The following is a 27,319-nucleotide window of genomic DNA, read 5'->3' as shown; positions in this document are numbered from 1 at the left end:
GGAAGCAGTGACTGTGTACCATGGCAAAATCAGCAGGGAGACAGGGGAGAAGCTCTTGCTCGCTACCGGGCTGGATGGAAGCTATCTGCTAAGAGACAGCGAGAGTGTTCCTGGCGTGTACTGCCTGTGTGTTTTGTGAGTACATTGTGGTAGTGGGAGCTTGGTAGCACATGTGTCCTGACCTTGCTGGGGAGGCCTGGAAGGAGGGGCTGGGGGTTACAGCTTTTAGTAAAGGTTGTCAGAGACACAGGCTTCTCCAGTCAGCCCAGGGCTGTTGTGGGTAGTACTTGGGTATAGGTTGCTTATTGGGGATTTAATCTACTGGGGCTCTCCAGTGCATTTGTGGCAGCCTCTATTGTACTAGAGTGAGGATTTTCTGGAGTTGCTGAGTTATCTTCCTTTATAAGAGAGACCAGGAGTTAAAAAACGTGGGATGTCTGATAAAAGATCGGGCTGACAATGGTTTTAAAGAGTACAGAAAGAAAACACCATTGTAACGATTCCATTTGCTCTTTGCCTAGACTGTTGCCAGCCTCTTGCTCCATTTTGAACTAGGTGCAGCTGCATCTCGGCTCCCTGCCTTCCCGGCCAAGTAGATATGAGATCGAGTCCTACCATAGTCAGACTCTAAGCTTGTAATCTCAGCAAATCAATATCTTAGCCCTTGAGTTTTCTCATGTATTAAATGGGATTCATATTCCAAGGGACCATGAAGATTAAATACCTCCATGCTTTTAAAAACAAGTGAGCACTGGGCTTGACACCGAGCAAATGTTCAGTAAGCTATTGACTTCAGTTTATTGTTATTCTCTTTTTGGACAAATTATTTCAGTACTCATGGAGACATTTCTACAGAAGAATTACCGTAAGCAGGATTAAAAAAAAAAAAAACAACAACACCTCACAAAATCATCACTCTAGCACAGTAGAGCCCACATAAAAACAAAACAAAGAAAAATGCTTTGTGGTGAGTTCTGGACATAATGATACACTACAAAAATTTGAAGTACTTTCTGGGTCAGAAAATAAAGATTAAATTGAGGATGGTGAGGGAGGACTGTCATTGTACATTGATTTCTAAAAATGGCAAGCCTTATTTGTGGCAGTTTTCAGATCATGCTAAATGCATTTATCATAAATGCTTAAAGTTAAATATATGGAAAAATAATTTTTCAGTGTTGGGGACAGCACCCACGATTTTGTATATGCTCGAAAATGGCTTTTCCACTGAACTAGACATCTAACCCTGGGCTTGGACCTTTAAGTTCCCAAGTGGAACCCCAGGAAGGGTGAGGAAAGCCAACGAGGATCCTTAGGCTTTTTTTTTTCTTGTCAAAAGATGGAGGAAGGTAAGTGAAATGAGCTGCTTTGGGTTAGTAGTGGGTTAAGTAGCATGCTCCTTAACCTAAAGGGGAAAAGGAAGGTTCAAATGAAGCCTGTATAGGGGAGAGGGAGCCGGAGACAGTATACCTAAGACTTCTACTTCGTTCCTGCAGGTTACCATACCTGCTCCCCACTTAGGATTTTATACCTTCTGTTCAATATACATCCCTTGATCATTCTAACAAATGTAAGGGACCTCTCTGTGTTGTTATTCAAGGAGCTTTAAACTTTCTATTAGCTTGTTTACTTATACATGGGTTCTACCACAAATATATCTTCATGAAGGAACAAATATTTTCTCTCGGACCAGAAAATTATCCTGGTACATACTAGGCACTCAGCAAACAATCTGAAATTAAATGAATGAACTGTTAAGGCATATTGTACTCTTTACTACAAAGAGCCTTGGGCTGACAAGAGGCCAGGGTATGGGCTCTAGGGAGTCACTCAAATTCTTTGGGGACTTCATCTTCCATATATGAAAAACAGAAATATGTTTTTTTTAATTTTTTAAAAAAAGTTTGCTCTAAGTAAAATCTTGAAGAGAGGAATCCTTAGTTTTTTAGGCAGATGGTCAGAACCATGCAAGGAAATTCTCATAATTTTAGTTGTCACTAAAGGTGAATGCTGCATGAATGTAAGGTTTTTGTTGTTGTTGACTAATTTCTCCATGAAAAGAGACAAGTAGAGAATTCTCCTCCTGTCATAAAGGTTTTTGGAGTTATGACCAGATTACTGTGAGGGGAAAAGACAAGATGCTTTGCCTTTGATCAATTCTTCAATTATTGTGGAGCTGAGTGTCCCTTTTGATACACGTAAACATTACATTCTCTCTTACTGGAACTACGTGGTACTTGCAAAACGTTATTTTGGAACAAATGATGCACTGTTAATTCAAAATACTGATTTGTATGATACAGAGTAGAAAGAAATAGAATCATATATGCAATATAATAATTGTAGTTTACTCGGTGCCATTTTATTCTATGTATTATTTATTCCCAATAACCAAGAAGGTTTGCTTGAACTTCAGTTTATTTTTATTGCATGCTTCAAATTGTACTTTCAGACAATACATTCCTCTTTCCCAAAGTAAATCCCAGTTGTGGCTCTGAGACAGGACCTTTTCTCCTGTTAGGTTTTAGGAAATAGAATGTTTCAAACATTGTAAAAGTTTTCCACTTATAGAATCGTTGCTCTTCATTTATAATCTGAAGATTATCTTCCAATCATTTTCTCTAAATAAAATTAGAATTAAAACAATCTGTAAAAATAGTCTTTTACACTTATTTGTGATATAAAATTTGAAAACATAGATAATGGAATCAAAGGAAAAATCATCTATAATCTTATGACTTAAAGGCAACTACTATTAAGTAAAAATTCTTTTATATTTTAATAAGATGTATTCATTTTGAATATGTACATCTTTTATTAAATTTTGCTGTAATTTCCATGTAGTATGAAATAAAAGCTGATCCATATATAATATTTTCACTAATAAATTCAAGACATTATTTTTAAGGGCTGTGTTTTCATTCAGCTAAGTTGTAAATGAACCATATTTTTCTTGACCAATCTCTCATTTTATTTCTTATTAACTAATTTTGTTTTTTTGACAGCTTCATACATTTACACCAGCCTTGACACCTGAATCATTCAATAGTTTTAAATTATAAATTCTACATATAAATGATTACCATAAATGTGTATTCTAGCTTATGTGTATAATTGTCCTTTGCAATGAGTATTCTTGTTAAAAATAATTTTCTTTGAAATTTGATGTCTAATTTTTATTATATTTGCACTCAATTTTTTATATTTTAGATTTTATTAATGGCACTGAGTGTTTTTGATGTGGTTGTTAAACTATTTTTCCCTATACATGAACTGATTATTTGCATACTTCTATGATTTAGATATTACTGCTTTTCATACATGCATACACATACATGCACAAATACGTTATGTTGCAGATGTCCTTTCTCAGTTTGATGTTTGCTATTTCATATTTTTAGTACTGAAATGTATCACTCAGCTTCTTCATGTTTGATTTTTCTCTTTGCTTCCCAGCTTAGAAAATCTTTTCTCCTCTAGAGACACATAAAATTTCACTGTTTTGTTTTAAATATGTGGTTTTATTAATTTTTATTCTATCCTTTCATTTCATTTGAGTTTTACGTGCATAAAAGATGTAATTTGATTTGTTTCCAGGTGGTTATCAGTTGTCCAACATAGTTTACTAAACTGAATTTCCATTCTTCATTTGTTAGGCCACTTTACCAAGTACTAAAGAACTGACTATTTATAATCTTGTTATTGTTTCTGGACTATTTGGTTCAGTTGATCTATTTGTGCTTATCTTAATCAAATCAGTATATTATGATTTCCAAACATATTAGAAAGTTATTAGGTAGTTTCATCTACTGGTTATCTATGATGAAATATAAAATTATTCTGTTAAATTGGATTAAATTAGTATCAGTAATAAATTAAGGAGAAATTGTCATCTTTAAAGAATTGACTCTTTTCAAAGATATGGTATAAGATTTTATTCTCTTCCATTTTCAAGGTATCTCAAGTTTTTTTCATTGAAGTACGTATTATAACCTCACAATGTTTCATTTTCACTCTAATATAGAGAGGTACTAGGTAATACCTCATCATCCCCTGGGATTACCTCATGAGAGGAAAACTAATTAAAATATTTTAAAAATAAGCTTGAAAAATAGCACATTTCCACAATTACATAGCTGACTTTATACTTCTCTGCTGAAAGATTTGGAAGAAGAAACACATTTATAGTTCTTTAGTCTTACAGACACATCCTGATGTAATTTTTCACATATGTCTTTTGATGAAAGAGTTATCTTTTTGTCCTTTTTCAAGGGATGAAACTGATGATTACTTTTCTCCTCTGGTAGTGTGCATATTCCTTTCCAGCACTATGAGCTAGCCCATAGAGATGAAGCTTCCAGGTTTGTACCAGCTTAACTTCTCCATGTTTTATTCTTCAAGTATGTGGTGTTGTCAGTAATAGGGTCTTACTGTTAAGTTCTGAAGGGTAGCCAAGAGCATTGTCACTAGCCTGTAACGTCTGGTGGTCTATGGGGGCTCACTAGCCAACAACTCAAAAAGACACAATTCATTCCTAATATTAGGCATTTCATTTGGTAATATATGACGTCTAGTTATTGCTCTGTTATAGAGTAACTCCATTTTAACTCTTTTTATATATGTGTATAGGTATATATTTTAAGAATTATCTACATTAGTAGGTTTACACATGACTTTTTTGGGTGGTCTTTAGTGTTATTTATCCCTTCTTGTCTTCTACTCTGCCTTCCCACCGTTACTCCAATTTAACCTTTCCTGTTCCAGTATTCCCTTTTGATTATTTATACCTGTGTATTCTGTGTCTCTTCCCTTGAAAGTTGCCACCCATGGTCTTTTAGTAATTCCCTGACCTGTATCGATATTCGAAATGAAACACACTTATCTCAAGATTCAAAGCTAACAATCACAAATGGGAGAAAACTTGTGATGTTTGTCTTTCTGGGTCTGGGTTAGCTCACTCAGAAGGGCTATATCCAGCTCCATCTATTTACCTGCAAATTTCATTTTTATCAATAGCTGAATATCATTCCATTGGTAAACATATCACACTTTTATTATCCATTCATCAGTTGATGGATGTCTAGGCTCTTTCTGTTTCCTAGCTCTTGTGAATAGAGCAGAAATGAAAATTGATGAGTAAATATCTCTAATAGTAGATACGGAGTCCTTCGGAACAGTGTAGCAAAGAAGAGTATGGCAATAAAGTTAAGATTATAAAATTGAATGAGAAACCATACTTAGGTTTACATAATTTTAGATTTCTCATTCATTTACTTATTTATTTGTGTGTGTGTGTGTGTGTGTGTGTGTGTGTGTGTGTGTGTGTTATGTTTGCGTGTGAGTACATGCTTGCTACAGTGTAAGTCAGATGACAGCTTGCTGAAGATGATTCTCTCCTTATAGCATCTGGGTCTTAGGCTTTGCAGCAAGCGTCTTTACACACTGAGCCATATTGCTCACCTAGATATCTGCTTTTGAGATTCTACTGGGTGTGTCATATCTTCATAATAACTTGGGCCACTAAAATGATTTTGGATTTTCCATGTAGAATTTACTAATAGGGCAATGAGCCCAAAAGCCATCCGAGTAATATTTGTTACACATCAACTACAAAATGGGCAGTTCACAGACAAATATGTTAAAATTTGACTCTGGTTAACAATGTAAAATTGAAGCTTCAAGGTTAGTCTGCAGCTGCCATTTAGTTTGAACATAGAGGAAGTCTGTGTTAACCTGTAAACCCACTCCCTCGCCCCCTCTTGACTCTCCTCAGCTGGTTTCCCTTCAGCTACCTCTCCTATCCTCTCCTTCAGCAGACACTTCTAGCCCTGGGTCCTAACAGACTCATCCCTTTTGTTAAGAATTATACTTTAAGATCGAACTGTTAATTCATTTCCACTAATCTCAGAAATGCACCACACAATGGGGATTAAGAGTGAATATCTTCTTGCAAGACCCTCTGAGTACACAGTCAACTCTGCCTCTTATCTAGTAATTTTACATTGGTCAAGTTTCTGAAACTTTCTTTTGCCCTGGGTTAACAATGGTGATGGTGGTAAGAATAGGATCATCACATAGTTACCATCATTATCATTAGTCTTGGTACTGAATGACTTTAGATTGTATTGGAAATTTATATCCACTCCAAAAGAATGAAATTTGGACAACAGAAAGTTCCAAAACCTCTTGAAGGAAAACAAAGGTTTAATAATGAAGACTTTGTATACAAAGGACAGTTACTACAGATAGAAAATATTTGTTAAAAATGTAGCTACAGCAGGCATGATGACTCCTGCTTATAACCCCAGCACTTGGGAAGTGAGTCAGGAGGATCACCATGAGTTTGAGGTCAGTCTGGCCCATACAATGAGTTCCAGACCAGCCTGAAAAAAGTATCAATGGACCTCAAAATCTGTTGCATAATTGTGTTTTAAATGTTATGTAGAGCATTATGCTTACACCTTTTCTTTTGAGAAGTCTTTTAATTGGCATAAAGAAAGTTAATGTGGTTTTGTTGATTTGAAGCGAAGTTCTGTCCACCATACATACTCATCAAGAAAAGAAAAAAAATAAGCTGAGTGGCTTTGTACTTGCCCATTGCTAGTCTGAACACCTTTTAAAGGCTTAGGGTACAGTGGCTGGAGAGATGGTTCAGTGGTTAAGAGCACTGGCTGCTCTTCCAGAGGACCCGGGTTCAATTCCCAGTATTCATATGGCAGCACAGCAACAAGTGTGTATCTCCAGTTCCAGGGGACCCGACACCCTCACACAGACATACATGCAGGCAAAACACCAACGCACATAAAATTAAAAAAATTCTAGAGGCATGGAGGACAGCTTTAGATGAAGTAAAGACAAATTTTAGTATCGGTAATGACTAAAAACACACTTTGTGTGTGTTACTTATGAAAAGAAATTAACAGCAACAATTTAAAACACTCCTCTGTTTTAAATTCTAAATGCTGAGCTTGTCATCATTTCCAAAAAGCATCTCAATTGGAGAAAGAAGTGAAAATTGATTCGTTTCGCCGGGGGGTGGTGGCGCACACCTTTAATCCCGGGAGGCAGAGCCAGGCGGATCTCTGTGAGTTCGAGGCCAGCCTGGTCTACAGAGTGAATTCTAGGAAAGGCTCCAAAGCTACACAGAGAAACCCTGTCTCAAAAAATGGAAATCGATCCATTTCTTGATTTGTATATATTCATAGAGGACGTCAGAAGCGTGTAGCAAGTTTTAAAAATGAATTACGTTTTTTCCTTTCTTTGTGATTTACAAAGCTGCAACATTCTCTGCTTCTGTGAAGTCAATATTTTCAGATTCTACATGTGAGATCTTGCATTATTTGTCTTTTTTGTGCCCTGGTTATTTCACGCAACATAATGTTTGGCCTCCAGGCTCATTGCTGTCGTCAAAAATAGATACTAACATTTTTTTTATTAAGGTTGAATTGTATTCCATTGTATGTATATTTCAGATTTTGTTTTTTCAATCATTTATAATTAATGAATATCATAATTAGTGCACAATGATGGGTTTGTTATGATGTTTTCTTACATATATAGTATATTTTGATCATATTTCCCCCATCACCCTTTCTTGTCTCCTCTCCTTCTAGTCTCCTTCCTTTCCTCAACTAGTTTATTTTCTATTTTCATGTTTGTTTGGTTTAAAATCTAGATTCCTCATAGAAGGGACAGAGCCTGGGGGTGTAGATCATATTTTCTTCATCCATTCTTGCCCTCTAATGTTGATTCCTCATCCTTTACACTACAAATAGTGTACAAATAGTGCTACATTTAACATGAGAGTGCAGACTCTTGGTTTCATGCGGGTTCATTTCGATATACACCCAGTCATCCTACTGCTGAGTCATGCAATACTTTTTTATTCTTACTTTTTGAGGAACCTCCTTCCTGTTTTCCATAATCACTCTACTAATTTACATGCCCACCAACAGTGTACAAGTGTTCTCACAATACTTATCTTTCATCATTTTAGTAAGAGCTACTTGAACAGGTGTGATTTCAATTTCCATTTCTCCAATGATTAATGATGTTGAAAAAGTTTTTCATACATTTGTTGGCCATTTTGTATGTATTATTTTTGTAAAAAATCTGTTCAGGTCCTTTGCCAATTTTCAATCAATTTATTTTCTTACTGAGTTTTTTCAAATCTTAGGTATTCTGGGTACCAATACTTATTAGGTTGAAGGTTTGCAATTGCTTTTCCCATTCAGCAGGTATGATCCTAACTCTATTGATTATTTCCCTGTCTGTGAAGAATTGTTTTATTTTGGCGTAATTTTTATTTTTGCTTTTTTTTTTTTTTTGAGACAGGGTTTCTCTGAGTAGCCCTGGCTGTCCTGGAACTCATTCTGTAGAACAGGTTGGCCTCAAACTCAGAGGTCTGCCTGCCTCTGCCTCCTGAGTGCTGGGATTAAAGTACCATCACTGCCTGGCTTATTTCTACTTTAATCGTAGAAATTTTTGAGGATATATGTAAAATCTATTCCATTATTTTGAGTAATTGTTACTTGTTTGGGGGTAGTTAGCTTAATTTTACTTTATATACAATTAAAAACTTACTTGCCTTTTTCTTTTGACTTATTTGCCTGGAGTGCATGAAGATAAATGAGATTATTTGGTAAAAGATGTACACTTTTTCCTATAGCAGTGATTTTCTACAGACAGAGCATATATATTCCTTTTACAAAAATCATATTCCATGGCTAGGGAGCTGCCTCATTCGTTAAAAGCAGTGCTGCTCTTCCAGAGGATCTGAGTTTGGTTCCCAGTACCCATATCAGGTGGCTCACAATGTTGGGACCTTAAGAATGCAATTTGAGTTGTTCTGCTCTAGGGTTTTCCCACCCATGGCACATTCTTATGAGAGTCATCTGCAGAGGATCACTGATTAGTAAGTTCTATGACTGAAAAGCAGATCACATAGTTGATTCATTTGAGAAGAGATAAAGTTTGTTCATTCAGAATTCAAGGACTTGGGGTGGGGGAGATTGTTAATATTAGATACCTTAATCATGAGAAAATGGATGTGCCATTGACACCAGCTTGTTTGGAGACTGAAGAAGGTAAGAGCTTTTGAAGTGGTACTCAGGTTCCTGCTGCTTAACCGAAAGTGAGATAAGATCACATTCGTTAGGAAACAATTTTCAAAACATACTCATTTATTTTGACTAAATGAAGCTGAATGATGGTAAGGAGATACATTCATTGTATATTTTGAAGTCCATTGTTTAGATTCTGGAAAACAGGTTGCTTACCATTTTGCTTAATCTATTGAGATTTGTTTTTTTATTTTTGTGTGTACATATGTATATGTGTGTATGTGTTTGTGAATAATTGCTTACAGGTATGTGGGCACCTGTATAGAAGCTAGAGGACAATTTCTGGTGCCATTCCTCAGGAGTTGCCCATCTTGACTTTTTGAGACAGGGATTCTCACTTTTCTGGAGTTCACCAATCTGAGTAGGCTAGCTGGCCAGTGAGCTTATGTCTGCCTCTCCAATGCTGGGACTACAAGTGCATGGCATCATGCGGGGCTTGATGGGATTGAACTCGGGTCTTCCTGCCTGCAGGCAAGCACTTTGCCAAGTGAGTTATCTCCCAGCTCTATTGTTGAGATTTGAAACACTGTTATTTCCACAGCACCCTTAAATTGACTGTGAATCATTCTCATTAATTGCTTTCCAGAGGGAAAAATAGAACTCAGGGCCCTTCCCCATCTCCATTTTGCTGGGTGGCTTCAAGAAAGTCTCTTAAAGCCCATGTTTCAAGTTCCCATGGTGAAACACAGAAATCAAAGTTCTTGTCTTGTTCCCTGTAGAGCACTTACTGAAACTGGTGTGCTTTAAGGTAGATTTAAATTACTTAAAAATATGATCTTAACAGTGAAGTATGTATATTATATTTTTATTATGTGTAAGCACATTGTAAGCTATTTTTATATATGAATCAAATATTCTGGAAAAGCTACATTACAAAAATAAAACATTTGTTTTGTGATCTTACCAACATTTAAATTGACCCTTTGTTCAATTTCCCAAGTCAAATGAACCCGATTAGAGTGTTTTAAATGTCTTTTGTACTTCATTAGGTAATTAGTACTGATGGGTATTGATTAAAGGTGTAACAATTTAATTCAAATATTTAAAGACTTTTTAATTCTAAAGGGACTTAATGCCAAATGTGGCCAATGAACTAAGCATAGCCCTCTCTTTGTAAGAATTTAGTATCATCAGCTCTTTTAAGTTTAAACGCAGTGATTTAAACAGACTTTAGTATGTTTCCTAATCAAGGATTCCTATTGACCTAATCCTGTGCCTAGGAACAGCAACAGTAAATATAGTAAATGAGACTATGATGATTTATTTATATCCAAATTTAAAATTTGTTTGAAAATTCAGCATAAAATTACCTTATGTTGCATGAATCCTAATTGGTCTTAATAAAAACCTGGAGCCAGATATCAGAGTGAAAGTTAAAAGATCAGAGAAGCAGAGCAAGCCACAGCTTACCTCATAGCTCACCGACTCCTCACTCTGAAAAAGTGAGAGTTTCTGTCTCCTCCCAACTTATGTTCCTCTCTCTGCCCAGCCATATCACTTCCTGTCTCAACCTTCCTAGTGCTGGGATTAAAGGTGTGTGATCCCAAGTGCTGAAATTAAAGGTGTGTGCCACCACTGCCTGGCTCTGTTTCTCTTTTAGACTGAATTAATCTCATGTAGCCCAGGGCGGCCTTGAACTCAGTAAAATCCAGATGGATCTCTGCCTCTGCCTCCCAAGTGCTAGGATTAAAGGTGTGTGCCACCACCACTGCATGGCCTCTATGTTTAATCTAGTGGCTTGTTCTGCCCTCTGATCTTCAGGCAACCTTTATTTCTTAGATTACAAACAATATATCACCACAACCTTACTTTTCTCTTAAGAAAATATTAAGAAAATTATGAGAGGTTGGAGAGATAAGTGGTTAAGAGCACTGGCTGTTTTTGTAGAGGAGCTGGGCTTGGTTCCCAGCACCCACATGGTGGCTCACAACTGTCTGTAACTCCAGTTCCAGGGGAGCCAATGCTCTCTTCTGGCATCTTCTGGCATTGTACACACACAGTCCACAGACACATGCATGCACAATAATCAAACACATAAAATTAAAAAAACATCTTTATAAAAAGAAAGTCATGAAAAAATATTCAGTATACTGATCTACAGGGAAATAAAACTCAAAATCACAAGATTATTCCATCAGTCCAGTAAAAATAAATAAGTGAATAATAAAAGCTATTATCAAAGAAAGCAAAGATAGCAATGCTAATGATGTGGGAAAGGAGAAATATTGCACACTATTTAGAGAAATGTAAATTAGGATAATTGTTATGGAAAACAGTATAGAAGATCCTCAAAAAACTAGAACTACCACATTATTCAGTTATCCACTCCTGAATATATTCAAAGAAAATGAAATCAGTATATTGAAGAGATATATGAACTCTCAGATTCATTTCAACACCACTTACAATAGCCAAGAAATGGAAATAACATGAGAATTCATCAATTGAGGAATGAATAAAGAAAATGGAGATGTAAACAGAATGGAATTCTGTTCAACCATAAAGGGAATGAAATCCTGTCCTTTGCAAAATGTATATATAACTAGAAATCATTTTGTTAAACGAAATAAGATAGACACAGAAAGACATGTACATTTTCATTCATGTGTGGAGTATAAATAAATTGTTCCCATGGAGATTGAGAGTAGTATGGGGTTGCCTGTGGCTAGGGAAAGTAGGAGGGGTATAGGATAGGGAATGAATAATCAGTATGCTCTAATTGTTCTAGTTTGCTTTCTGTTGCTGTGATAGACACAATGATCAAAAGCAGTTTGTGAAGGAAAGAATTTATTTCATCTTCAGCTTAAAGTTCATCATTGAGGGAAGTCAGGACAAGTGATCAGAGCAGAGGGAGGCAGGAACTGAAGCAGAAACCATGCAGGAATACTGCTCACTAGCTTGTTCCCCATGACTTGCTCAGCTTGCTTTCTTAAATAACCTGTACTGGGGTAGCAGCACCTGCACTGGCTAGGCCTTCCCACATCAATCATTAATCAAGAAAATGCCCACACAGACTTGACTACAGGCCAGGCTGATAGTCAGGACTCTAGCTTGTATCAAATTGACAAAAAAAATAACGAACATAATAAAGTAGGAACAAGAATTTCTGATTTGCTTATACACAATTGGATGATGGTAGATAATAATAATGGATTGTACACTAAAAAAAACTAGGCAGGATTCTATGTTTATATCACAAAGAAATGACAAATGTTTGGATAAATACATTTGTCCTGATTTAAACAATACATATATGAATTAAAATACCAAAATAACTGAATATGTATTACTTCATTTTTTATATGCTAGTTAAATAAATTTAGTTGATCACACATTTTACAAGTTTATTAAGCAAATTATTATTATTATGAACACTGAAGTATAATAAATCTATATCCATTACAGTGTGAGAATCAAATAAACATAATCCAAGTAACATTTTACTGCTTGATCTTTGGTCTGCTTTGTTTATTTTATTCCTCAACATTTCAGTTTCCTCATTTATAAAATTAATTTTATCATATAAAAATAATAGAAGTTTTGAAGTGTCCAAAGGATAGAGTTCATGCACTATGAAGTAAAATTGTATCTCTAAAATTCATATATTAAAACCCTTACCTTAATGTGTTTCTATTTGGCAATAGGGCCTAAGGAAGCATTTAAAATTAAATGAGGTCATAAGGATGGAACCATAATCTGTAGCTGTAAGTTTTCTCAGGTCCTGCCTGGTGGCCCCACGGTCCTGAATTCCTCTGGCCCCACCCGGCCCCTTGGTCCTGCAGCTGCTTATAAAATAATCACTCAGAGGCTTAATATTATTTACAAAAGGTCTGGCCCATGACAGGCCTTTTGCTAGCTAGATCTTATAGTTTAACTTGACCCATAACTATTAATCTATGTATCGCCATGTGTTCCATGGCTTTACCTGCATTCCATTACATGTTGCTCCCAGGATGGTAGTCTGTCCTCTCCCCCACTCCACCTTTCTCTTTCCTGTTTGTCTCTTGGATTTCCCGTCTGCCTCTGAGCTGCCTTGCCATAGGCCAAAGCAACTTATTTATTAACCAAGGGAATAACATATATTCACAGCATATAGAAAGACATCCTTCAGCAATAATCTGATAGATTTGGTACTCTATAAGAAGAGGAAGGACACATGTACAAACAAAAGGCCATGTAAGCACAATGAAGGTGGTTGCCTATAAGCCAAGAAAAGAGGCCTCAGAATGAAATTTGCAATGGTGGCATCTTGAACTTGGACTCAGCCTGTAAAATTGTGAGAAACAAATGTCTGCTCTTTAAACCACCAATTGTGGCATGTTGTTATAACCTTAGTAAACTAAGACACAGACTGAGAAGTCAGGTGCTGCTGTAACATAGTTTAAAAAAAACCTGTGAAAATACTTTGGAACTGGGTAATGGGGAGAAAGTGAAGAAATTTTGAGGTTTATATTATCCTTGCTCTCCATATTGTCATGAAGAAAATGTTGGTAAAATTACACAAAGAACTGTAGGCAAATAAGGAATGCTCAGAATAGGAGAAATAGTCTTCCACAGGGAAGATCACACTAATTCATTATCTAATACCAAGTGGTCAGCCCTGAAAACATACATAAAAGTGACCTTATATGAACTGAACAGACTATATATACATATATGTTTGCAATAACAATTAATGAAAAAAGAGGCCATGAATTTGAAAGAGAGTAAGGAGGGGTCTATGGGGGGCTGCAATTAGGAAAAGAAGGGGATAAATGATGTAATTATATTATAATCAAAATAAAAAATAAAAAATTATGGATGTTAAAGATCATTCATGTGAAGTATCAGATGGGAAATGAGGAGAAAGTTATTGGCAGCTGGAAGAAATATGATCATTGTTCTAAATAGCAAAGAACCCCCGACTAAGCTATATTATGGTTTTGTGGAAGACAGAATCTGTGAACAATGAAAGTAGTTATCTAGTTTATACCTCTTTCAAAAATATTTTTTATTTTTAGAAATTACATTATAATTACACCTTTCCCCCTTTTCTTTCCTCCAAACCTTCCCTTACACTCCTTCTTGCTCTCTTTCTAATTTATAGCCTTTTCCCATTGATTGTTGTTACATATATATACATAAATATATAAATTTATATCCTTAAATACATATATACAACCTGCTTATTCTGTATAATAAGTGAGAGAAATTATCTTCTGCAGGGAAGAGCACAACAGTTGGTTATCCAATATCAATTGGTCATCCCTGAAAACATATACAAACAAGAAACATTACAATCTTTTTTTCCTTTCCTTTTTCTGTTATAATGTTGATGACTTGACCCTTGCTAGGCAAGCAATCTGCCACAAAGCTGTGTCTCCACCTCTAACCCAACTCTGGAGATTTCTAAGCTAAGATTTGAAGGAATGGCTTGATTATTCAACATTGCTTATAGTAAAACACAAAAGGAGAGAAATGAATTGAATGAAGAATAAGTTAAAAATGCAGAAAATTTCAGCTTACCTATAATGCAAAAACATTAGGGTCCAGTAATAGAATGGTGTTGTCTGGACTGTGTGCCCCCCAAATAAGTTTAAATCTTATCCCCAATATGACTATATTTGCATATAAGATCTCTAGAGTGTAAGTAAGGTTAAATTATGTCATAAAAGAGGGGTCTGCATTCATGTGTGGTGATGCGTGCCTATAATCCTTAACCTCAGGAAGTTGAAGCAGGATGATCATAGGTTCCAAACTAGCTTGGGGTTATATAAAGCTTGTTTCAAATAAATAAGTAAATAAAAATAAGTAGAGCCAAATCTAATATGACTGATGGCTTAACAACAATTCAAGAGAGAACTTTTCTGGTACTCATGAGTCAAGACCTAAGAATAAAACCTTTGCTGCTTGTACCTTGCCCTTGGAGTTAGCTTCCAGAAATGTAAGAACTATCCTCTTTTTGTTTAAGACATTCCGTCTATGGTATTGTTATGGTAGCTAAACAGAAAAATACCACATTTAAAAGCCTTGTTATAGAGTAAAATTCATCTAAACAGGCACACAATATCAATGATTCAAGTAATGGGGACAGTATTTACCACATTTGAAAGGACAAACTACATTGAATTATTAGCTATTTTTTCTTTCATTAATTTTATAATTTTAATTTACGTATAATTGTCCATAGTTATGGCATATGGTGTGATATTTCAGCACATGTATACAATGTTTAATGATCAGATTAGGGTAATTGCCATTTTAATCGCCTCATATGTTTATCACTTCTTTGTGTTGGTAATGCTCTGAATCCTCCTCACTAGCAATTTTGAGATACACAATTATAGCTGTTAACCATATTAGCCCATTGTCATGTAGAACATTACAATTGACTCCTCCTGTCCATAAGCATCCCATTTCAATGAACAATCCTAATCCTCTACACTTCCCAGAATCTGCTAACAACCATTCTTTTAATTTTTTTTATTAAATTATTCATCTTATTTTATGTGTGAGTATTTTGCCTGCATGCATGTATGTGTACCATGCACTTTCTTGGTATTCATAGTGGAAAAAAAAGGGGCATCAGATACCCTGGAAGTGGAGTTGCAGATGGTTGTGAACTATCATGTGGGTGCTGAGTCCTCTGCAAGAGTAATAAGTTCTCCTTTTTGTCTAAATAAAAATGAAAGGTTTTAACTTTAACATAGTAATACTATATATATAATAAAAACAGTTATCTAATAATGATTACATTTGCAACATTCAGTCCATTTGTGTATGGCAAATTTAGAGAAAATACTCCATTATCTACCCTATCTTAGTGATTCCAAAGCTTTATACCTAGTTTTCTTTCTGTAGTAACTAAGGAAAACTGTAACTCCAATTATTTAGTCTTAAACTCTATCAAAGACACCAGAAGGAAATAATATTATCTAACAACAGAGACATCTGGCTCCCTGGACAGTCACCCAAAGTTCCTCTGCAACACTGGGGCATCCATCTTCAGCCTACAGGCTTAGTCTCTGGCAGACTTTTCAGTGAAGCAGGAAATTTGAAGAATTGTCCTGACTTGTTTTGGTGAAGTTCAGTAGTCATTTTCCCGTGTGTCCTGCATGTCCAGTTTATACAGCATACTGTATAAATATATCTATTTAACCTTGAAAACATACCTAATGTGACTACAAGTTTGATTATTATAAACTAACTACTAACCTCATTTCTTAATTATACTTGCATTTTAAAATGAGCTGCATAAGCATAATACCCAAACAAGAGTAGAAACATATATACAGTATAACAAAAATAACTTTAAATTTGCATCAATATACCAAAAATCCATGCCAATGCAAAATATCTGAGTTTAATAGTTCTTTTTATCCTATATTCCCCTAAATGATAATAAACATTTATAACTCACCAAATAACCAAAGACCACCTACCTCAACTCTCATGAATATGGGCATTGTTTTCTCTAGACTGTTTCCTGTTGTTCCTGTGGGAGCAAAAGCAAAACCTCTTCTCCAAAGCAATACATCTTTTAAATTCCATTTTACAAATACATTTTTTAAACTTTCATTTTAAAGTTAATGCATTCCTAAAGTATATAGGGTTGTTTACTTAAACAATCCCTCTTTCAATTCCAGGTCTCTTAAAAGCTCTCCTTTGCTTATCAGCAATCAAAAAATTTAAAATCAACACAATACCACATAGGGTCCAAACTCCTTGTGTATTTCCCATCTTACATGACTTTTTTCATTTATATTACTTTTGCTTTCTCTTTAAAGACTTTATTTTATTATTTTTAAACTATTATTTATTTCTATGGCTGTGTATACTCATTTTCTTTTCTTTCTTAAACTTCTTCCATTGTAAAACATACTAGAACCTGTTTAGAGTTTTTGTTTCCATCTGGACCTCTTTTAACTGTATATCTCTACTCTTTTTTGACCATGTGAACAAACTAAACTGCTAAGCTACAGCTGGGTCCTCTGCATGGCTCTATTGGCTTGCTCCACTGACTTCTAGGTTCATGAGAGCCCAGCCTAAAGCTCATGGCCTACTTGGAGATGCCTTTGACCAGGAATTGCATTCAACCTTCCAGCTATGGAATGCCAGTGCCTTGAACTGTGGCAGGAATTTTTTACTTAGGTATTGTTTTTGTTTCTATTTAGCATGAAAAAGGCTGTTTAAGTGCTCTGCTGTAAGGCAGAGTTTCTTAAAGGAGCCATATCATTTTTTTCCCCCAGCTTTTTCCTAGGGATATTCGAGAGCTCTATGATGGGTGCTAAAATGTTTTTTTAAAAAAAACTTTTTTGGCTCTTTACTCTTTGGGGGACCTGCCACCCAGCTGCCAAATAAATAACATAGAAGCTTATTCTTTTTTATGAATGCCTGGCCTTAGCTTGTCTTATTTCTAGCCAGCTTTTCTTAAATTATCCTGTTTATCTTTTGCCTCTGGGCTTTTATCTTTCTCTATTACTTCTTACTCTGTGGTTTGCTGTGTAGCTGGGTGGCTGGCCCCTGGTGTCCTCTCTCTTTTTCCATTTGCTCCTCAACCTTCTCTTCCAAGATTTCTCCTTCTATTTATTCTCTCTGCCTGCCAGCCCTGCCTATCCTTTCTCCTGCCTAGCTATTGGCCATTCAGCTCTTTATTAGACAAATCAGGTGTTTTAGGCAGGCAAAGTAACACAGCTTCACAGAGTTAAACAAGTGCAACATGAAAGAATACAACACATCTTTGCATCATTAAACAAATGTTCCACAGAATAAACAAATGTAACACATGTTTAACTAATATTCTACAACAAATAAGTATTTTTACTTTTCACCCATCTCTCTAGCCACATGGTAACCACTGTTCTATTCTTTACTTTTTTGAGGTCAACATTTTGACTTCTTCATATAAGGGAAAATATATACTTTTTGTTTTGCTTTGCTTGAATTATTTAACATCCTGTTCTCTAGTTCCATTTATATTGCTGAAAATAAAAGAATTAATTATTTCAAAGGCTGGATAACATTCATACTCCTTTTTAAAATTCAGTTACCATTACTACTAAATTGCAGTGTTGTAGAGTAATAGAATATTACTATTTATTATAACAGTAATATCACAAGAATAATTATATTTCATAGCATGATATACTTACATTACTTTAATAATTAATACTATCAGTATTACTGTTAATTTAATTGGGTGTTATTTCTGTCAACCAGTTTTAACATAAGACTATGTACATTTAAAAAGGAGTAAGACTCTGTTGGTTAAAGGTGTTTCATAATTGATGGTTTTTTTGTCAGTGACAGGAGGTCTATAATTTCTTTTTGTCAAGTCTCTCTACTAGACAAATCTTTAAGTGTATTAATGCATACAATTAACAAAAAATAATCATGGGGAACTTTGATTGGGTTGAAATAAAAAGCAAGCAAAAGAAATCCAATGGCTTTGCTTCCTGTGACTGCCAGGAAGCTGTCCATTTACATCCAGTATATGTAACTTTTATAGGTAAAAGTAAGTTCAAGTTTATAACATCCATTGTTCTTCTGGAAACTATTAGTAATGGAAATGTACTCTTTTACAGGTATCAAGGTTACATCTATACATATCGAGTGTCGCAGACAGAAACAGGTTCTTGGAGTGCTGAGGTACATCTCATTTATTTTTGCTTCTTTGGGTACCAACAAAGTGCATGAAATTTAGGTTTGTATATAAAAGAGAAGTTATATCATATATTACCAAAATATTAGTCATATTTAAATCACGAACGCTCAATTCCATATTCGTTGGTGGTTCATTTAGAAGCCTTTAGAAAATTTTGGTTCCAGACCTGTGCGGAAAGGGATTACTTTAGAGAATGAAGAAATCTGAAGAATCATGTCTAATTTACTTACAGTGCCTTTACGAACTTTTAGAATGCATATACTGAATAATACTTATGTGTACATTGGTGCTGTTGTGGATAAAAACAAACAAACTGGGTATTCTATTTTCTACTAGTCACTAGTAGCCTTTAGGAGATATAACAGGCAATTAAAGTGCAGCACGAGATCCTGGGCCATGTCCAATGCATCCAGACTCCATGTGGTTCTTCCTATAGTTACTTTTGATTGAAGCAATTTGTAAAATGAGCCTACAAACATTTTCTCAGAGGACTCATTTCAAGGGGCATAAGATAATGCAAGTAAAGAAGCTTTTAGGTGCAGAGTCTAGCATAAAGTGAACATTCAAAAATGTGAACTACTGAAAACTGCTCAACAATATGATTATATATAGTCCAGTGCTAAGTTACCAAGACAGAGGCATTTCCAAGCATCCAGGAAATTGATGCTGCTCTGTGTGCATCAGCAAGACTCTTGAAAGAGCCATGTTGGTGGCCTCTGGGTAGTGGGGATAGAGAAGAGAGAACATTGCAGTTTTTATTTAATAAAAATATTCTTTGAGAATTTCATAAACATATGCACAACAAATTCCTACCTGCTATTGCAGTATTTTAAAGGGATTTGTTTTCCAAATTACAATTATCCTCTATCTTAGGTCTCCCTGGAAAGGGGGTTGCAGGAGAGGAAGATGTGAGTGGATTTTTTCTGGGTACCTATCTCACTTCAGTTGTGAAGTACTCTTTAGTTTTCCTTATGAATGGAGAGTTGGAATAAGATTTATTCAGAATGAAGGTTTCTTGTGGCTTTGAAAATATTTGAGTGCCACTGTGCCAGTTCAAGAAATGAGGGAAATCTTTCTACAAGGCATAATAGGAGGTAGCATAGAATAGCCCATCTTATGAATCACTTAATGATTCCACAAATGTAGTTTTTAAACTCATATGCTTTAGTTAGTTTCTGACTTTATAATAGTCCATTCTGATAGTGGAAGTACTTCACTATGATCTTTGGGAAGCATAGATATTAATTCAACTTTTATTAGTAGCTTAATTAATCTGTGCATTTATGACATTATAAAGTCTAGACAAAAATTTTAAATGTCTTACAAATTTATCAGTAAAAAGAAAAATACAAACTACAAGCATTTAATTTGTGGAAATGAATTAGAATATATTCAAAGACCTTGTTATCTTATTAATAGGTTAATTTTATAATTTAGTTTTTTTTTTTAAAAAAATAGGATTAGGGATGAAACCCAGAGTCTCATGCCTACCAGGCAAGTGCTATAGCACTGAGCAATATCCCTAACTAATTTTATTTTTTTAATTGCCATATATTCACTGAACATAGTAATGTGTTTTATAAGACTGATATATAATGTTCTTTGATTATGTTCCTCTATACGATACTATATCCCTCTCTGGTAACATTGTTACTTTATGTCCAGATAATTAATACTGTGATACTATATAAGGAAAAATCAGTATCATTTCTAATCAAAACTATCTTTCTTTTTAAAAAAAGATCTATCGCTAAAAATAAACGAGCAATTTGATTTATCATGAAGAATAGTTATGTGTAGCTGATATATGTGAGTTTGTGTATGGATTGGCCACAAATAATCCTTTTCCCTCAAGAAATACCCTTCAGTTGAGCACTAAAAATACTTTTATGGAAAGAATCTGTGATATTCTTGTGATTTAAAAAATTAGTTCCTTGAGAATTTTGTGCAACATGTTTTGATCATATTTACCGTTGTCCTCCAGTTCCTCCAAAATCCATTCCTCCCTCCCTATCCACCCAATTTTGTGTACTCTTTGTTTTGCTAAATCTCTCAACTCAATTTAGTCTGCCCAAATATTCTTGGATGTGTGGCCTTCCACAGAAGCATGATCGATTTACCAGGGGCTATTCTTTTAAAGAAAGCTGGCTCTTCTTCTCCTGGTAGCTATCAATTGCCAATAGCTCCTTGCCTAGGAGCGGGACTTTATGCCCACCTCCTCTCTTCATGCTGGGATATGATCTGGTTTGGGCTTGCACAGGTCTTGTGCATGCTGTCATAACCACCATGAGTTCATATGTGAAGCTGTCCTGCTGTGTATGGAAGACACTGTTTTCTTGCAATTATCTATCACTTTACACCATTTTCACCTCCCTTCCTCAATGATCCCTGAGCCTTGGGAGGAAGGGATGTGATATGGAGTCTTAGACGCGTTTTATAATTTGTGTTCTTCCATTTCACGTATAACATCATATCACATCGTTACATATTTGTAATCATTTTAAGAAGGAGAGTGTTTGTTGAACATAAATATCCCTTATCCTATTGTCTGATTTGACCCTCCTTCTATAATAATATTGTAATTATTTACACCTTGAGAGCAGAAGATTGGCATGGATTATCCCCAAATGGGAAAGAGGTAAAAACATCTTTGTTTCATGAAGTGCATATTGCATTTTGTTCTGTCTACAAAATTTGCCTTCTTGTTAAGGTGAATATTAAACTAGTGAATAATTCTCAGAGCTCATACCAGCTGGCTTGAAGAAATTTCTCCAGAGTGTATTGAAGATCAGCTGTGAGTCAAAACATATTTCCATGGATAGCTAAGAGGTGGCAGTGTGAGAAATACACAAATTTGAACAGGAACTGAATTCACTGACAGGATAGTGGCAGTAATTCTCCTTTGGTGTGTGATAAATGTCTTTCCAGAATGGGTAAGTGGCATTTGTACTACTTTCAGGAAAACTATTTTAGTTTGCCACACTATAAGAAAAGGTCATGTCAGGAACATTCTATCCTGTGTCCCTAGGTAAGTATAAGGTATGTTTTAAGATGTGATATTAAATTGAACCTTGAATCTATTGAATTATGAAAGACAAATATGTATCTTTTTCATTTTCGGTAGAGCACTACTGGGGATATTAACTTAGTCCTTGGAGGCTAAAGTTATGATGAGTTGTTGATTATCATTTATTAATGTATAGATTGTTAGCAGTGCATTGTCAAAAGTGTACTGCTCTCTCTCTGCCAATTTCTGTGCCTTTGGGCTTTTCTGGGTAGTTGGTCACCAGGAAATCCTTAGCAAATTACTTATTAGCCTAAGCAAAGCATTATAAATTAGGTGAGTCATTTGCTAAAGAAATGCTGCATCTCAAGTTCCAATTGCTTCTATATGTCCAGTGATATTTGTCCTCTTTGTCAGCATGAATAATCAAGTGTTAATTATCAGCCCCCATAGAAATAACGCCTATGTTGAAAATGCTTTTATAAGCCACAAGAACTAGCCTAAATGAAGTGTGATTTGAAATGATTCCCCTCTGGGGAAATATGCGGTTTCTCCTCTGGCTGGCGACTTCAGCATCACTTGAAACCTCTTGGTATAGTCCTAATCTGAAAAGAATGCAGACAATTCTGCTTCTGATTGCATATGTGACCTCACACCTCCTTATTAGTTTACATCATGCCAGATGATTAGGTTATATGTTTGTATCTGTGAAATGAGAATAACTGAAAGAATATCTACCAATCCACGAGGAAATAGTGAAGGCAAGAGATAGGAAAGTGTTTTGAAAAATCAAAAAATGCCCTAAGGAAGAACTAAGGAGGTATTTTGTACCCATTGCACGCCTTTGTAATTTGCAGAGTCTGTCTTGGAGCCAAAGAGCTATCTGGGTTTCTACGAGAATGGCTATGCTATTTTTAGATAAGGCAGCAACAGAAATTTAGGACGTCTTCTGATCACAAGGATAGAAATGGGCAGGAAAGCTGTCTATCTGTTGAAACTGTACAGGTGGACACTAATTTACAGCTAAAGAGAACATCTATAGTGTTTGTACAGGAAAACTACCTACTCCAAAGTAGGCAATGACCAAGAGTAACTTTGGATAGCCTGTTATCTAGAGTTTAAAGTATAGTTGACAGAAGTCTGTGTGCAGGCCTTCATGTTTTCTCATTAAATGCTAAAAACCAAGCAGTTCTCATCTCAAAAATCTTCCAGATGGAATAGCTGAAAAACAACTTCCTAAAAAAAATAAAAAGAAAGAAACAAAACTAGTCATTGTTCAATTGCTCGTAACAATACTATTTTATTTTATGTAAAATGACAGTTTTGAGCTGCTGCCTAAAGCATGGCTCATAAGCTTTGTGGGGAATGTTGATTTCAGGCAGTGTCTTCGTGAGAGCACAGATGTCAGGAAAAGAAGACATTCTTAACAGCCACCTGCAAATGCAATCTCTTTAAAAACTAACAAATATATAAATAAAGATAACCTTCTATAGTCTTTCATTTTCATGCCATAGAAAACCTTGTCATGGTGCAGTGCTGACCGTGAGAATAGCTTGGGAAAAGAACACAAAACTAACATGAAGGATGAGTCAGTATTGTATTACGGGGTAAAAGCGTGTAAGCATCAGCCAGCCATGCAGTTGTATGTATCCTAACAGTCACTTTTTAATTTTTCTGTGTAGTATTTTATATTGTAAAATGATGGCGTGGGACAGGTTGTTGGTTGTTTTTGTTTTGGTTCTGCGGGCTTTTTATTAATGATCTGTAGGATATCTACTTTTTTTTATGTTTAATTGCATCCCCTCTGTTGTTGAATTTATTGTGGGTAATGGCCTGTACACCCTTAGAGGTTTGGGATGTATGATGGGTAGCAGTCAGGAAGGGCAGGACTGTGAGCAAGAGCTTGCATAAACTAGTACTACCCTTGGGAGAACTGCAATGACAGCTCATTAGCTCCTCTTGCAGGGAAATTCAGCCAAGCAAAGTAAGCTCTTCTGGATGTTGTTTTCTATTCTTCCGTATGTTTTCAAATATTTGAGCAAGTTACACAAATGTTACCTCTCTAAGCATCCTCTCACATCTTATAGGTCTTTTTTTTTCTTTTAGCATTATGAGGCAAATAAATTTTTTTTGGTCTTTTATTTTCCAGACAGCACCTGGGGTACATAAAAGATTTTTCCGGAAAATAAAAAATCTCATTTCAGCATTTCAGAAGCCAGATCAAGGCATTGTAATACCTCTGCAGTATCCAGTTGAGAAGTCCTCGGCTAGGAGTACACAAGGTACCACAAGTGTGGCTTCCTGCTCAGTTTTGAAATAGTTGGGAAGTTTAGAGTTAGGGGGTCAACCTATTCATAACCACAAAACAAGCAGGAAGACTCACAAGAAAAATTCAACAGGGAAGTAGCCAGCAAATCAGATGAGAGTAAACTATGCGAAGGGGCCATAATATACTTTAATATATACTTTTAATAAAACTGCAAAGCCATAGAAAGTCTATGAGGCCAAGATATTTTAATCTCTTTATTTCCATCTTATTCTTCCTAGTCCCTTTTGGAGACAGTAAGTATCATTTTACTTCAGTAATCTATGCACATATGATTTGAAAGATGAGACAGTTCAGGGAGCACGTGGGCTGTTCGTTCACTTTTGCTTACTAAACAACCTTCTTTTCCCTTCTGGCACAGAAAGGCTAATGTTAGCCTAGTTCCTGTGCTTCTGATTTCTGAACTGATGATGTTTGGATGAATGAAATTTTACAGTAGCAAAGGAAATGAGATTAGCACTCTTGCTTGTTTTACTGGCATTCATGATTCTCTTGAGCAAAGCTATTATTAGTGAATGTATTGAGCTGAAGAGTGTCCACTAACCAATTGATGACTCTATCCATTGTTCTTTTATCAAGTCAGGTGAATATTTTGTTTTGAGTGAGAAAATGTACCTTTATTGATACACTTAGTATGTATGATAAAATGAGTTTTTATAATTTGGTAGACAGGGAACCAGGCTCAGACATAAATTGATAATTAGACTCAAATATGAATTAAATTAATGAACAGTTAGCCTTTGACATAGAAATGTAAATAGACCTCCAATTTAGGAAGCATCCAACTTTCCTTCCTGTCCTATTCTTTATGGTGGCATTTTAAATAATAGCTGCATGAAGCATAGCATTGGTCGAATATTATAAATTTGAGTTAAACTATCATTTTAATACTGTATGAATTTCTCTTGACTTTTGCTAATCTTTTTCTTTAGGGAGAAGTGATTCTGATGTCTGCCTGAAAGCACCATGAAGAAGAATAACACACCCTGTCCGTTATTTTCAATAATTTAAGTACATGCCAAGTCTTGTATATTGTAGATAATACAGTTCAGTGAACTGCAAATGCCTTTTAACCACCACTCTAGTCCTGTAATAGGAGCATCTCGCCCACGTCAAAGCTGAAAGCAGACGTTGTAGATAACAAGTGCTTTAAAGTGAGGATTGGGAAACAGAATCCCTTAGAGTATTTTTACTTCCTGTATTTACAAATAGGAAACAGTTTAAAGCACAGTGAAGACCTTACAAAAGATTAATGTCAATTCTTGCCACATGTAAATAAAAATAATCTTCATTTTTTTTTTTTTTGTCAAAAGCAGCATTTCTGTAAAGTATTTGATAGCTACTGATTTTCAAGTGTCTTGCTTGATTTCATGGTAGGAAGGTTGGTGTACAGATCTCAAGTAATTGTGGTGCCTTAGGCTTCTTTGGGATTTATGAAGTTGTGTATGAAAAGAAGTACTAGATAAAGAGAAAAGCATATTTGTTGAAATTTGAAATCGACCTTCTTGCCTAGAGTTTTTCTGTCAAGACAGTTAAATCTTTGGACCAGTGGGGTGTGGTAGTGCATACTTTTCATTCCAACACTTGAGAGGTTGGGGCAGGGCGATCAAGAGCTTAATATCATTTGGCTACAGGACACACTGCTTCAAAATCTAAACAAAACCCAGAGGCCAAACCAGTTTACAAGCCTATGATTTCAAATAGGCTCTGTAAGTTTATTGTATTTGATGCTACAGGTTTTGAGATTATGTTAGAGATTCGATGAAATGATGAAATGAGATAGATTTTTATTTTCATGTATTGCTGCCCTAGTTGTTTTTACTACACGCAGAAATTTATTTGGAAGGGAACCTTCAGTAGCTGCATCTCATGATCAACTGATTTGTAATTAGGGAACCCTACAAAGGCTTGTGGTTTCATTAATTTTCAGCAATTCTGAGTCATTGAAACCTAAGTCAGAGTTGGATTGTGGGCAGTGTTTTCTTCTCACATTTGTATTTTCATGGCTTTTGTGATTGATAGCATGCCAGGTTGCTTCAGGGCTCACAGAATTCATTCACTCAACCAACATATTAGGGCAGAGAAGTAAAAACACCTGTTTCTTGCCTTCAGGCAGTTCAGTGTACATTTGGACAGGAAAACAGTAACAGTAATAACAATAAAAAGAATTTTAGAGACAACAATGACTATAAAAGTTGATAAATATATAAGTGGAGTTCCCAATATGTAGGTAGATTTGTACTTAGTGGTACGATAAATCAGCACAAATACTCTGGTCCATACTAATACATTAGAAGTCTCGTGTTGTTGTGAGCTTGGTTAATAATGAGTGAGCTGCTGACAGACAGCGCTACTTTGTGTGTACTTAACATTTAACGTGGATGCTTTGAGCATGCAAAGATGGAGTATGGTGACGGCAATGCATTTTGGGCAGCTCGCTATTTGTTGAAATGACAGCATCACTAACTTTAAGTAAATTAAAAAGCCTACTTTCAAGATAAAACAAAACACATATGTTTACTTTTTTTTTTAGATAGGGTGTCATGTAGTCCAGGCTGATCTCCAGCTTGTTGTGTAGCTGAGGATAACCTTGAAGTTCTGATCCTTCTGTCTCCACCTCCTGAAGGCTTGTATTAGAGTCAGGAGCCACCAACATGACTTCTGCAGCACAATGGTTTTTACCCAGGGCTTTCTGTGTACTAGATAAGCACTCTACCAACCAAATGACACCCTCAGTCCCTAAAAATATTTAAAAGTTCTTTAGTTTGAATTTAGATTTCAATGCATGTTTTTTATTTAATTCTTCAAACTTTATTGACTCTTTGTGGATTTCACATCATGTATCCTCATCCCCACCCATTTCCCTGTCCCCACATCCACCCTCCCCTCCAAAACAAAACAAAATTTAAAAGAAAAACCAAAAACCAAAGAAAGCAAACAAACACAACAAATACGAAAACAAAAAACCAAAGCAAATAAAATCAAAATCAAAAGAATCTCGTAGTGGAAGCTATAGAGTGGTCCTGTGTGTCACACAGTATACCCTCCAGTCCTTTCATCTTTACTTCAATTCATGTTTTTAACTCTCTGAAATCTGTTCACTTTGGAATAACTAAATATGTGAATGATATTTGTGTGTTCCTTTATAAGAGTTTCTTTTGAAAAATGCTTCCTGAAATCATTAGTGGTCTTTCACCTTTTAATAAAGTATTTGAACGTTTTAT

At 35.5% G+C, this 27,319-nt stretch overlaps 1 protein-coding gene across 1 annotated transcript in view; it reads left to right on the top strand.

Annotated features, from left to right (window-relative positions):
* Positions 1–26,985, top strand: part of Sh2d1a (SH2 domain containing 1A) — a 27,096-nt gene extending 111 nt beyond the window's left edge. The window contains exons 1-4 of the mRNA XM_006981548.4: positions 1–135; positions 18,686–18,749; positions 23,919–24,051; positions 25,028–26,985. The exon at positions 1–135 is cut by the window's left edge and continues 111 nt beyond it. Of these exons, the coding sequence (XP_006981610.1) occupies positions 1–135; positions 18,686–18,749; positions 23,919–24,051; positions 25,028–25,065 (370 nt within the window). The 3' untranslated portion in view covers positions 25,066–26,985. The remainder of the gene's footprint in view (positions 136–18,685; positions 18,750–23,918; positions 24,052–25,027) is intronic.
* Positions 26,986–27,319: the final 334 nt, after the last annotated feature.

The sequence above is a fragment of the Peromyscus maniculatus genome, chromosome X, assembly GCF_049852395.1.
Source record: "Peromyscus maniculatus bairdii isolate BWxNUB_F1_BW_parent chromosome X, HU_Pman_BW_mat_3.1, whole genome shotgun sequence".
NCBI lineage: Eukaryota > Metazoa > Chordata > Mammalia > Rodentia > Cricetidae > Peromyscus > Peromyscus maniculatus.
This window is presented reverse-complemented; position numbering and strand designations above follow the sequence as displayed.